The 13,022-nt window shown below is 30.1% G+C and overlaps 1 protein-coding gene across 1 annotated transcript; it reads left to right on the top strand.

The window, feature by feature from the left end:
- LOC107645286 (cysteine proteinase 15A) lies at nucleotides 2,736-5,304 on the top strand. Its single transcript, XM_016349274.1, has 5 exons — nucleotides 2,736-2,994; nucleotides 3,241-3,469; nucleotides 3,870-3,989; nucleotides 4,412-4,655; nucleotides 4,748-5,304. Exons 1-5 carry the CDS (start codon nucleotides 2,789-2,791, stop codon nucleotides 5,029-5,031), a joined length of 1,083 nt encoding a protein of 360 aa, XP_016204760.1. The 5' UTR covers nucleotides 2,736-2,788; the 3' UTR covers nucleotides 5,032-5,304.

The raw sequence follows: 13,022 nt of genomic DNA, 5'->3' as shown, positions 1-13,022 counted from the left end.
AAAAATATGAGAGTAAATTATTACTGATTAAATATTGGTTCAAAACGATGATATTTATGTAGAATTTAATAGCATAATTATTTATATGTCCTCGTGGACTGCCATGCCTTTTTTATTTTTATTTTTTTATTTAAAATTTTAAACCCGATAAATTTGATTATTCAGAGGCATGGGGCATGCCAAGCCTTGTTTAATATACAAATTTTCCATCTTTTAATATTAAATAATCCTTTTTCCTTCCCCTCCTTTTCTTCTATCTTACCATGGTTCTTGGAGAAAGACATACTATTTAGTATTTTTAGTTAAAAGCATAAATACTTCTCATAATTTAAGCCCACATACACCTCAAACCTTAATATATCAAATTTTTTTGAGTATGTTAATTAATATATATATATTAATTAACAGAAAAAACAATCGTCACTGATGGAAGTTGGAAAAAACAGAAAAAGCAGGATTTGGAATCAAATTAGCTCCAATTCTTTGAAATTAAAGCATCTCTATCCTTTGATTCCAAAGCTAATGGCACGTATTTTATGTTGAATTTATAAATTTACTTGTTTTATGCGGAAGATTATGGAAAGAATCAAAGAATTATTATAAAATGAAGCAACTTGCGTGTGGAAAAGGTGGCTTTAAAAAATTGATTGATAAAGACATTTAAAGTAAAGATATTAAGAAAAGATAAGAAGCTTAGAAACGTAACATTGAATAGGGTTTGGTTTTAGGATCGAAATATTTAATTAAATTAAAGGACGTTGAAAGATAATGAAATGCAACGACAAATTGGTAGCAAAAAAATTAACATAATAATAATGCATAGAAATTCATGCAAAAGAGACACATACAATAAGTGAACGAACTTTTGATATCTAAACTTAAACTTATTAGCTTCAATACAAAAACGTACATAATATATATCGGTATATTGAAAAAGATTGTTATTAACTTATTATGTATATATATAACATCAATTTAAGCTCAATTAAGCTTATATAATTTAATTAAGGTTAAATTATTCTGTTAGTCCTTATAATTTCGTGAAATTTTCAATTAGGTTCCTATATTTTTTTTTTAATTGGGTCCCTGTATTAATTTTTTTTTTCAATTAAGTCCCTCTTAGTATTAATTGACTTAATTTTATAGGGACTCAACTGAAAAAAAAAATTGGTATAGAAACCTAAATAAAAGAAAAAAAAAAGCGTAAGGACCAAATTAAAAAAAAATTGGTGCAATGACTCAATTAAAAGGAAAAAAAATATAAGGACCTAATTAAAAATTTCGTAAAACTATAGGAACCAATAAAGTAATTACCTTTAATCAAACATGGTGGCATCAAATTTTTAGTAATTCGTAATTAAACCTTGAGATCTTTTGCTTTACTAATACAAATATGAACACTCTTTAAACCTCAATTTTATAATAATTATACAAAAAAAAAAGTATTCGCCTATAATTTGCAATGTTATAGAACATCAGGATTTGGATAAATAAATTAATATTAGTGGAGAATGCAGATATTTTTTCCTTTCTCAATATTAAATTACATTTGGCACTTTACTTGTGCAACGTGAGGACGAAAGTTTTGTTGTACCAAAACAATTACTTATAAACTAAGAATTTAATTTCTTATGTGTTTAACTTATAGTATAACTTTTCTATACCACTGTCGCATTATATTGATGAATATAGAGAGTTAATTATATATTTTTATAGTTATTATTTAAATATAGTACCAAATAATAAGATTTAATGGAACGACAATATATAAAACTTTTATATTATTAGTGCAATAATTAAAGTTCATTATCAATATTGATTTTCAATGTATTGCTTTTGTTTAAATTGATAATAATATATTCAAATGAGAGGCAGTAAGCAATATAATTAAAAATAGAGTTTCATTAGCAAACCGAAATTATTTTTAGTCAATATAAATAGACTACCTTTTAAAATTACATTTACATATAAAATTTTAAATATTAAACCCCAAATATTTTTTTTTCAAAAAAAAAAATTAAGAAAGGTATTTTGACAATAAAACATTACTAATATTAATTAATTAAAAATTAATTTCCTATACTTATTCATAAAAATAATATGATGAGAAATATAAACAATAAACATGAGACGGTATATTTATATATGAGGAGTGTTAGAGGACGAGCAACTTTTGTGATTTGTAGCCATCAAATAGCTATTAATGATATTTTTAATGGTGTGAGATTTCATCCAATGATGTAGAATTATTCATTTTTTTTTTCTAATTACATGCTGTCCAGAATTTAATAAAGTTGTTATGTATTATGAGTATTAGGAGATATAAATCTATCTAATTCTAATAATAAAATAAAACAAGTTTAATTATTATCTAGAGAAGAGGATCTAATCTTATATCCATATATTGATGTTTATAGATATTTAAGGAATGAAAAAAATTAATTATTACACCATAATTACATGAAAATTTAAAGATGCTAAAATTAAAAGAAATTAGTTGATTATAAAGTTACTCTAGTCTATATTGCATTTAATATAATTAAAATGACATTATGAATTGGAAAATATCAAAACCCAAAGATGACACCTTTGCACAGAAAGAATGGATGAACAAAGAAGAGCCACGTGGCAGTGATCATGTGAGGACTGAACTCACAATGGAGCAGAAAGCGACCGACCAATAACATATCTCCACGTGTCCCAACCTAACATCACCCAACCCCTAATTAAATTCCCCCACGGATTCCAAAAATATCTTCAATCCACTCTCATCTCCATTGACCAAACAATGGCTCGCCTCTCCCTCCTCCTCCTCCTCCTCGCCGCCGCCGTCGCAACCGCCGTCGACGACCAAGCGGATCCCTTGATCCGTCAAGTAACCGATGGAGACCATCACATGCTCAACGCCGAGCACCACTTCACAACCTTCAAGACTAAGTTCGGAAAGTCTTATGCCACTCAAGAAGAGCACGATTACCGCTTTGGCGTCTTCCAGTTAGTTACTCCAATCTCTACTGTTATTAAGCACGTGACTTAATTCAGTAACAAACTTCTGTTTAGTTTGTTAGAGAATAAATCGATGCTTTATATCGTAGATCTGGCGAATAAGCTTACATGTTTATGTTTCTTATTATAGCACGTGACTGAATGAATATAGTTCGTCAGATGACGGTTATTTTTCTGGTATTGTTAGTTGAGAGTTGTCACTGTAACTGGTTTTGTTTGATCGGTGCGATGTAGGGCGAACCTGAGGAGGGCGAAGCTGCACGCGAAGCTGGATCCGTCGGCGGAGCACGGTGTCACGAAATTCTCCGATCTGACGCCGGAGGAGTTCAAGAGGCAGTACCTTGGGTTGAAGCCGCTGCGGCTTCCGTCGAGCGCTAACAAGGCTCCAATCCTGCCGACGAGCGATCTTCCAGAGAATTTCGATTGGCGTGACAAGGGAGCTGTTACTCCAGTCAAGAACCAGGTACGTAGTTAGTCCAGTCAAGAACCAGGTGCGTACGTATTATTATTATTACTGTTGTTATTATTAAAATTTTATCTGAATTTTTTAGTTTATTGATAAAGTTTATTTGAAGTATATAGGTTGGTTAAGTCTAATTTTCAAGTATTAAGTATTAACTCAAAATGTCAAGTTGGAGGTATTTTCAGTTAAGCACTTCCAAAAATATTTGATCATGCTAATTTAACCTAAGTTTTATTTTTATGTTAAATTTTTCTGAATCTCTTAGTAAAAGCATATGTGTACTGGACTGAAAACATGACTAGCTAGGTAACAAAAGTTTGTGGTCCATGTTGGTGTTGGTAATTTTCTCTTGATTGATGACCCCTGCTCGGCTAACTCTTATTGATGATGGTGTTTTCAGGGCTCTTGTGGTTCATGTTGGTCGTTTAGCACGACTGGAGCTTTGGAAGGAGCTCATTATCTGTCCACCGGAGAGCTTGTCAGCCTTAGTGAGCAACAGCTTGTAGACTGTGACCATGTGGTTCGTCCTCATATGCTTATTTAAATTTTCATGAAATCGTTGTGGTTATCAATTATGATGTTTAATTACATTGATATGTTTTTTGAGATTAGAGAATACTACATACTATAAATTTTATAAACTAACTTGCAAATTGAGAGGTATTGTGTGTAATCTGAAAAATTGATGTGATTTAATTTACCCTTTAACAAAAGATTCCCACACAGATAGTAAAATTAACCAGCACCTGCTATATGATATACCGCTTATCTTAGAACCATGATGATTGATGAGTGAATCAACATATAAGAAATCATTATGAAGATTTAAGATCTTAATGTTTTCCTGACATGATTTAGAATAGAACACAAGGTGGTCATTTGATGGATTTACATAGTTGTGGTTTGAAGTTGAGTTAACAGCTATGAATCTATGACTTGCAGTGTGATCCAGAAGAATATGGAGCATGTGACGCAGGCTGCAATGGTGGGTTGATGAACAATGCTTTTGACTACATACTCCAGGCTGGAGGAGTACAGACAGAGAAGGACTATCCTTACACTGGAAGAGACGAGACCTGCAAATTCGACAAGAGCAAGGTCGCAGCTACGGTTGCAAATTTCAGTGTGGTTTCCCTTGATGAAGACCAAATTGCTGCAAATCTAGTGAAGCATGGCCCTCTTGCAGGTACCTAATCTTAAATTGTTTCCTTACTTCCTCATCTGAAGAACTGTGTTTGGCAAAGTTTGATGTTCTGTTTTTTGCTTTGCTTGGTACAGTTGGTATCAATGCAATATTCATGCAGACATACATAGGGGGAGTCTCATGCCCCTACATCTGCGGCAAGAATCTGGATCATGGCGTGCTCCTAGTGGGTTATGGCGCGGCCGGATATGCTCCCATTCGCTTCAAGGACAAGCCATTCTGGATCATCAAGAATTCATGGGGAGAGAGCTGGGGAGAGGATGGATACTACAAGATCTGCAGGGGTAAGAATGTGTGTGGAGTGGATTCCATGGTCTCAAGTGTAGTAGCTACTACATTTACATCTAGCAACAATTAAATTAAAATGCAACAAGGACTTTACTTTATCATTCTGGAGTTTTATGTAAATAATAACATGTATGCTGTGAAATGTTCTGCTAGAAGCTAAGTAAGTATCTTTGTTTAGGATCTCAGGAAAAAAACTGCAATCTTCAAAGTTTGGTTATGTATTATCTAATATCTGTATGCCTTGTAAGTCCAGTGCCAAGATATTTGTGGCAACTTGGCCAGTAATTAAATGAACTGGAAAACTTTGCTATGAAATCTTATATCTTATGGCTTTCTCTAGTAATCTGTTTCGTTTTATATCGTTGTGAAAAATTTGATATATTCTTAAATAAATGTAATCTAATTAATTCTTGACAACATTATTTCAGTTTTAGTTCTGATTCCCTACTTAATAACGTGAAACAATGTTCAATATTTACGTGCGCTATAATACTAACCTGCATTGCCATATCTAAGTATGAGATATGACCCATTAGACATGAATTCATAGTATTGATATAATGATAAATTGACCCATGATTTTGATGTTCATAGTATAAGCGTCAAATCTTAATCATTCATCTACTATTTGAAAATCATAAAATTAAATCTCTGTATCAAATGTATAGTTAGAAATTTAGAATTTAATATCTATGCTATCTGTAAATTTAACAAATGAGTTTACCAAACATTTTTTTTTTATCTAGAAAAGAATCAAACATTATAAAGGGCTATCTAAAAGGCCAAAGTAGACATCCAAGAGTGGGTAAGGTAGCTGTGGGGCTACCTAGGAAAGAGGCAAATTAAGAAAGGGCTACATACTTAGGTTAATCAAATATTGCTTGGAGAATTAGGTGGCTGTGACCACTGACCTTTAACTGAAGGTGGCATCTTTATATTAGTCATAAATTGATACAGCAAATGAGTGTGTTAACATTTTTGAAGATCGATGTTGCAAAAATGAAGATGGCTCACTTCAAATTAATCATCCAGGCAGAAATAGAACCATCTTGATTCAAACGGTGTTATGGTCTTTTCCTTTTGTTATTCACTATGCTTATTAATTTGATTTCTAGTTGGTTTTCTATGCAATGGTCCTTTCATTTTATTTTTTTTTCATTCTTTTTGAGTGGCTTGATTTTTCTTGTATTGTGCTCCTATCTCCTTTGAGTGTCAAAACATTATGCAATTATTGAAACAAAAAATTGAGAAATCATGTTATCTACTTCTTCTTAGAGAAATCATGCCATCCAAGTATAGAGCTATTAAAGTTTAATTAGGTTAACAAGTTGAGTTGGTCTAGTGGTTAACTTACTAGTCCGTTTAAACAAGCGTCGGAGATTTGAATCTTGCCTTGTGTATGTAGTAACCCATTGGCTAGCGGCAAACCCTTAAATGAAGCTCAGATTCGTGATGGATTAGTCATTGACGTGTCGGAATGGGGGATATGGTGCGAAAGAAAAAAAAAAGTTTAATTAGGTTGACCCCTTTTTTTTTGTAATAATTAGGTTGACCTTTTACATGGGTTGACTCCGAAACCGCACACTAAATTATTGTGTACTAATATATGGTTGATCCAATTAAAGTTTATATATAGGCCTAATAAAAAAAGACCAAACAGAATGCTAACCCAAGACTGTTGAGGCTTTCATGCTACTAGAGCCCACCTTTTACTCTCAAGACTTATTAATGTTCCATATTTGTATATTCCTATATTACATCCATAACTATTTAAGGTAAAAAAAAAAATTATTTAATTTTAATAGCAATTCGTAGTATATATGAATCATTACATAAATGTGCTAAGTAAACTTGGACTGACCCAAACTTTTTTATTTGTAGGAAGAAGCTATGTATATTGAAAAATGAAATTAAATCCCTAAGGAAAGCCACCCTAAGTTTGAATAGAATAAAATTAAAGTATGCATAGTTTCTACTTAGCTTCCAGCTCTCTAGCTCCTGTAACTTTGGAAAAAGATATACACTGATAAGTATGCCGTAGTACTTCTTTTTGTTGAAATTTATAATCATATAATTACTATCATAATAAGTATTTACTCTTAACAACTTTTGAAGAGAATAAGATAATATGAAAATTTTGGTCAATATATAATATTGGACAATAATTGGAAATAGATAATACAGCTAAAAAGAAAATGATAAAAGGTACTTCCTACCATCCAATACGTTAAAAGAATCCTTTAATTTCTAAGCGTGTATATATGAGATCATGCATGATTTATTATTTTATTCCATTTTTAGGAAAAGACATTATAACCATTTTTTTTTTATTTTCAGAATTGCATTATAAACTAGTTGTATACGAATCTAATAAAAAATAAAATAAATAAAGACTTAATTAAAAATTTAATAAAATTATAAAAATCGACAGAATAATTAAGCCAAAAACATGTGTTGATGTTCCTAATAAGGGCACTACCTAGGCACAAATGCATGCGCATAAAAGTTGTCTCAAGAAATAAACAAATAATAATAATGGAATTTAAAAGAGAAGAGAAAAAGGAAATAAATAGTGTTTTTGTTTTGTGCTCTTCATCTCATGATGACGATAAACAAAAGGGTGGTTCCATTTTCTAATCCCTAATTAATTGAATTGAATTAAAGGAAAGAAGAGACGTAGTTGGTGAAAGCTAGCGTGTGTTACCTTGGTTGAGACATGATGACAATTTATCGGCTGAGAACGAAGCCTATAATCCACTTAAAGAGAAACCTATAACCCAAGATCTTCGCTCTATACATAATCTAAATTCTCATCACACATCATTTCACTCACATGCAAAAACACTCATTTTTGGACCCAACCCTAGCTAGAAAAATAACCCATAACTATGTCATCTACTATATATTGTTATATTAAATGGGGACCACGAAAAAAATATTTCATTTTCATTCTTATCTTATCAACACTTGTTTTAATTTGTTTGATTTTGCAATCTACCCATTATATCGTTGTACTTGCATATTTTGAAGATTGAGGCATCAATTCGTTCAATTGTTATGACCTTAAGCTCAAATTAAAGGACAACCTAACTTTAAAAGATTAGCTTATTAGATAGGATAATTTATTTGTTCGGTCTAATTTTATCATCTCTTTTGAGTTTAATAATAACCACAATAGCTTAATTTTAGCTGTTTATTCTTCGGATGAGTATCTAAACTTAAAATCCTAAATCTTTATAAAATACTAAGGTTTATGAAATAAAATGTAGTGATTTTTTAACAAAATAAAGTATTGATTATTATATATTAAATCAAGTGTAACTAAAGGACAGTTATCTATAAAGTGTCGTAAATTCGTTTAGCGACAATTTAAAACCGTCACAAAATTCTTGTAAAACTATCGATATTATTTGTTTTCCTTTCAGTGTATTAGATGAAAAATCATTCAAACTTATGATGGATTTTAGTGGGTTTAAAAATTGGTTCATAAAGAAAAATATTCAAAATTTTATAAAGACATTGTAGTAGATGATGTATCTCTCTAGGACATGTAGAATCCAACACATCCAATCAATTCTAAGACTGGATATTATTCATGCTTAATATGAAATTTGTAGGGCTGAACATTTGTTTAATTTGTAGACCAATAACAAGTAACAAACTTTGAATAATAAACTCACATGTCTTATTAGAATTGAAGGTATTTATATCAAGCATAAAAATTAAACTAGCTCATATAAAAGATGGGTTACACGTTATTCAATAAGCTCTTATAAAAGTAAGGGTTAAAAAAAAAAAAAAAACTTTTTGTGATATTTATCGGTATTATTATAATACATCTTCAAGATTTTAATTCCTATATATTATCAAGTTATGAATGCTATTTTTTTCTAAGAATTATCTAATAATGCATAGTGATAAAGGGCAATAAAGTAAATGGATGATGAAGTTAATTGCTTCCCGGTAGGTAATTAACTACATTGATGTAATGTTATATTGTGATCTCTTAATTTATGTGATATTTTTTATAAATGTTTCCATGAAATTTATAATAACTATAAAAATTTAATTAAATAAGTTAACATTTTTAGGTATTTTATAATTTTATTTTAGATGTTTAATAATAACCTTGACTTATAAAATAAGAGATCAAACAATTTATCCTATTTTTTTTCTTACAAAAAGAAAATAAATGTACATTGAGTTGATCTTGTAAATATAAATTTCATCATTAGGTTTTTTATTATAAAAAATATTGTTACCTACACTTCAAGTGAATAATTGATGCATAAATTAGGCTGATATTTTTAGTTATAGAAGCTGTGAATGTGTTGTGCCGGGTTATGGATTATAGAGGTGCTATACCAATATGTAGAACAACTTTTTCTTAGAGATGGTGTTAAGAAGTTGGACCATCCGATTTCATTGTTTTTAAAATTTTGTTAGCAAATCGAAGAATCCGTTTTGTATGAAGAGGAGATCTGGACATTCACATAAAGCGTATCGGACCATGCGATTTGTGCTTTTATGTGAATGAAATCGGAGGGTCCGTTTTGATTATTAGTTATTTTTTAAATTAGGATCAACAGCTCGCTGGGTTCGAGTTGTGGATTTTGATTTCTTGGACTTTTTATTTTTTTTTAACTCAAAGGATGAAGCAGCCGTAAGTTTTCATGGAGGAAGAAGATGGAGTTATTTAAACTGGGTGAGGAAGGAAGCAAGGAAGGAAAAATGAGGGTACGCATGCAAGGAGTCCGAGTTGTGGGGTTAAAGGGGCACCGTCGCTGGGGAGCCACTAGCGTGCGACACGTGGCTTGTGCTACCATAACTCGGAGAGTCCGTGTTCCTCCAACAACTCGCACAGTCCAATTTGCACCTTGCTAACATCACACTCATGTAAAGTTTCCCTCCTCTCCATAGTAAGTTGTAACTTTTAGAACAGCAATTGAAGTAAGGAAATTAGGAAATTGATTGATTTGAGTTTGGGAAATAAAGAGAAGAGAAATAATAAGGTGAAGGGAGGGAAAGCAAAAACAAGCACAAGGCTCGAGAGTTAAAAATGGATGCTTCGATGGGACACCCAAATCATTCACATTCTCATTCTATTCACTCTCTGAAATATATTCAAAGTCATTGCATTATTACACGTTCAATTTATGTAAATAGTGCCATCTTATTATTAGTGTTACTAAAGTTTTATTACATAACTATTTGGGCAACAATATGTATGTGATCTGATTATTTATTAGAATTAAGTTGTGACATAATAATCTTAAGATCACATAAAACACCAAATGAAATTATTAAGTGGATGGTAATATTGTGTATATTTTTGTTGTTTGTTAATTTTTATAGAAAACAATCTTGGCAGTGCATGTATCTTCTACTGTTAAACCGCCACTAAATTGTGGCAGATTTTTTTAGGGTTTATTTTATTTCTTAATAAAATTAATTTGACTACAAATAATCTACTTAATTTAGTAAAATTTTTCATAAGAGAACTTAAAAAATAAAATAAAATAAAAGTGAAAAATGAATTTTTTTGAGTGACATACATCAACTACGTACGAAATTAAAATTATACATAAATTTCATAAAATTTTCATTCCATTTTTACTTCTCATTTAAACAAATACACTCTTAAAGTTAAGAATATAATAATTAAATAATAAATGCAGTTTCCACCAATAACATGTCGCTTTTGGAGAAATTAGATGAGGAACTTGACTTGTTTAGCTACCGTTAATTTCAAGATTCCATGTGTAAAAAAGTGAAAATAAATATATATTATTGACAATGATGGCTACTTAAATAAGTTATCTTGTTGGGCCAGCCCAAACCGACCTTGAAATTGGTCTACTAATTCAATCATGGAGTGGAAGTTCTACAGTACAAAAACACCGGTAAAAAGAGCAAGGTTCTTCTCAATTTTGACGCCAAAAAGAAAAGAAATGAAAAGAGAAAAAGAAAAAAAAAATTCTCACTTCTCTAACCATTCTTTTACCAATAATAAATGGCATGAAACAACACCTTGATCAACCTCAAATTGTGATTACTTTTTCATGTAGTTGATTCTTCTAGCTTACATAATTAAGGAGAAGTCATATTAATATAATTTAGACATCTATAAGGTAGCGTGAGGTACTGAGACAGAGACTGAGAGACTGAGATTTAGTATCATGTTTATTGATTCAGAGATTGATACTAAAATTTTTGTCTCTGTCTATAAAATTTCAGTATTTCAGTACCTACAAAAAGTAGGGACACATGTGACTAAATTTTTTAGAGATAGAGACTGAAACTTTAATAACATTTTATACCTAAAATATCTTTATTTCAATTGATTATTTTCAATTTTACCCTTTATACAAATTAAATTAGAGTTTTATTCTTGTTTCAATTTCTGTCTCCCACTTTGCACCAAACAGAATACTGAGATTTATTTGAATCTCTGTCTCTTAGTCTCAGTCTCTCAGTCTCAGTCTCTCCATCAAACACTACCTAAAATACCTAATAAGATTCAAGGGTAAAAAATAAAGTAATACTAGCTAGGAAAAAAAAATATAGTCCAAATAAATTTGTCTTATTTAGTATTTATTAATTTTAGTAATAATTAATGAATACTAAACAAAACAAGTTTTAGTTGTTTTTGACAAATTTTTTTGTTTGTTACTAAATATTTTCAAAAAAAAAAATTTAAAAGTTTAAGAAGTTCATGAGGAACCAAACGGGAACAAAATTTAAGAAAACATACTCTAAATGCTAAAATGAGGTTACACCAAATTATGATGATTTGAATGTTTAATTTTTCCCCTTAATTAGTCTAATCACTTGAGCTTATTATTAGGTCTTCCCCTAAACTAGTTTGTTTATAAAGGAGCTCTGATTTTATATAATTTTCATGTTTTCTTTCCCAAAAAGTAATGTTGACCAGAATTATTGAATAAGAATTCATCTATGTTGATGAAGGAACGCACAATCAAAAATTGAAGGAATAATTTTCTTGGCCACCAATCAAATTTAATATTGATTATTCAAATATTAGGCTATGCACCTTTGATGATAAGGAGAAGCAACCAAAAAAAGTTTGGTTAGCATGTGCTCTAAGAATTACTTAGAGTGAATATCCTATTCGATCATTATTTCGAAAGGACAACGAGGCTAAAAAAAAAATCTAATTTTGCTCTTAATTTTTTTTTTTGGATTAATTAGTCTCTATGTCAAAAAAAATAACATTAACTTTTTTTTGTACAGAAATTTCGTTGTTCTTTTGAAGTAATTGTCAGAGACTGAATTGAATTTTTTTTTTATCAAAAACCTCGTTGTCTTTCGAAATAATTGTCATAGGCTATTTTGAATTTTTCTCTTAACAAACCCACATGAGAATAGGTTGAGTTTTAATATCTTTAAATAGAGAAAAATAACACTAAAACAAACTTTACTACTTTTGTTATGTACTAACTTTAACTCAAGTAAAATTAAAAAAAAAAAGTTTTATTGTCCAACAAAATTAAGAATTTCAGACCTAATGACTTGAGAAAGAGAAAAAAAAGTATAGTTTCCTTTTTTATATATGTAAATTACCTTTTTTTTTTAAATGTATTTTTAGATTAAATAGATTTCTATAAATTAATTCAAAATGCACTAAAATAATAGAAATGTGATAAGAATAATAGTAGTAGTATATTAAAATAAAAGATGTAACATGCATGGTGGACAAGGTGCCGCCGAATAATAAAAATGGCAGTAATATATAGTTGGTGATGATGGAAAGTGATACGATCTTCTAATAAGTAGCAGCAGAAAGATGATTATGATTTGTTTCCTCGGGCCCCTAATAATAACAATTGAATTTTAGAATTCAAGAATATATAAAGTTTGTCTTTTGGAAATGATAGAATAGTAGTAATAATAATAATAATAGAATTAATTGACATTGGTCGGGTGAATTTTTTTTAAACATGGGAAAATATAAATGGATTTGAATGTATAATACATAGATATAGGATTAATAACAGATTAATGATTAACGGCTGGAAATTATTCAAGAATTTAGAATTA

The sequence above is a fragment of the Arachis ipaensis genome, chromosome B06 (assembly GCF_000816755.2).
Source record: "Arachis ipaensis cultivar K30076 chromosome B06, Araip1.1, whole genome shotgun sequence".
Classification (NCBI taxonomy): Eukaryota; Viridiplantae; Streptophyta; class Magnoliopsida; order Fabales; family Fabaceae; genus Arachis; species Arachis ipaensis.
The sequence above is the reverse complement of the archived record's forward strand: the minus strand, read 5'-3'. Positions and strand labels throughout refer to the sequence as shown.

What these genes read in the sequence shown, in the direction of transcription:
- LOC107645286 (XM_016349274.1), top strand. Translation starts at nt 2,789, where the DNA reads ATGGCTCGCCTCTCCCTCCTCCTCCTCCTCCTCGCCGCCGCCGTCGCA. An exon ending in TACCGCTTTGGCGTCTTCCA is followed by an intron (nt 2,995 to 3,240) that starts GTTAGTTACTCC and finishes GGTGCGATGTAG; the next exon opens with GGCGAACCTGAGGAGGGCGA. An exon ending in TTACTCCAGTCAAGAACCAG is followed by an intron (nt 3,470 to 3,869) that starts GTACGTAGTTAG and finishes TGGTGTTTTCAG; the next exon opens with GGCTCTTGTGGTTCATGTTG.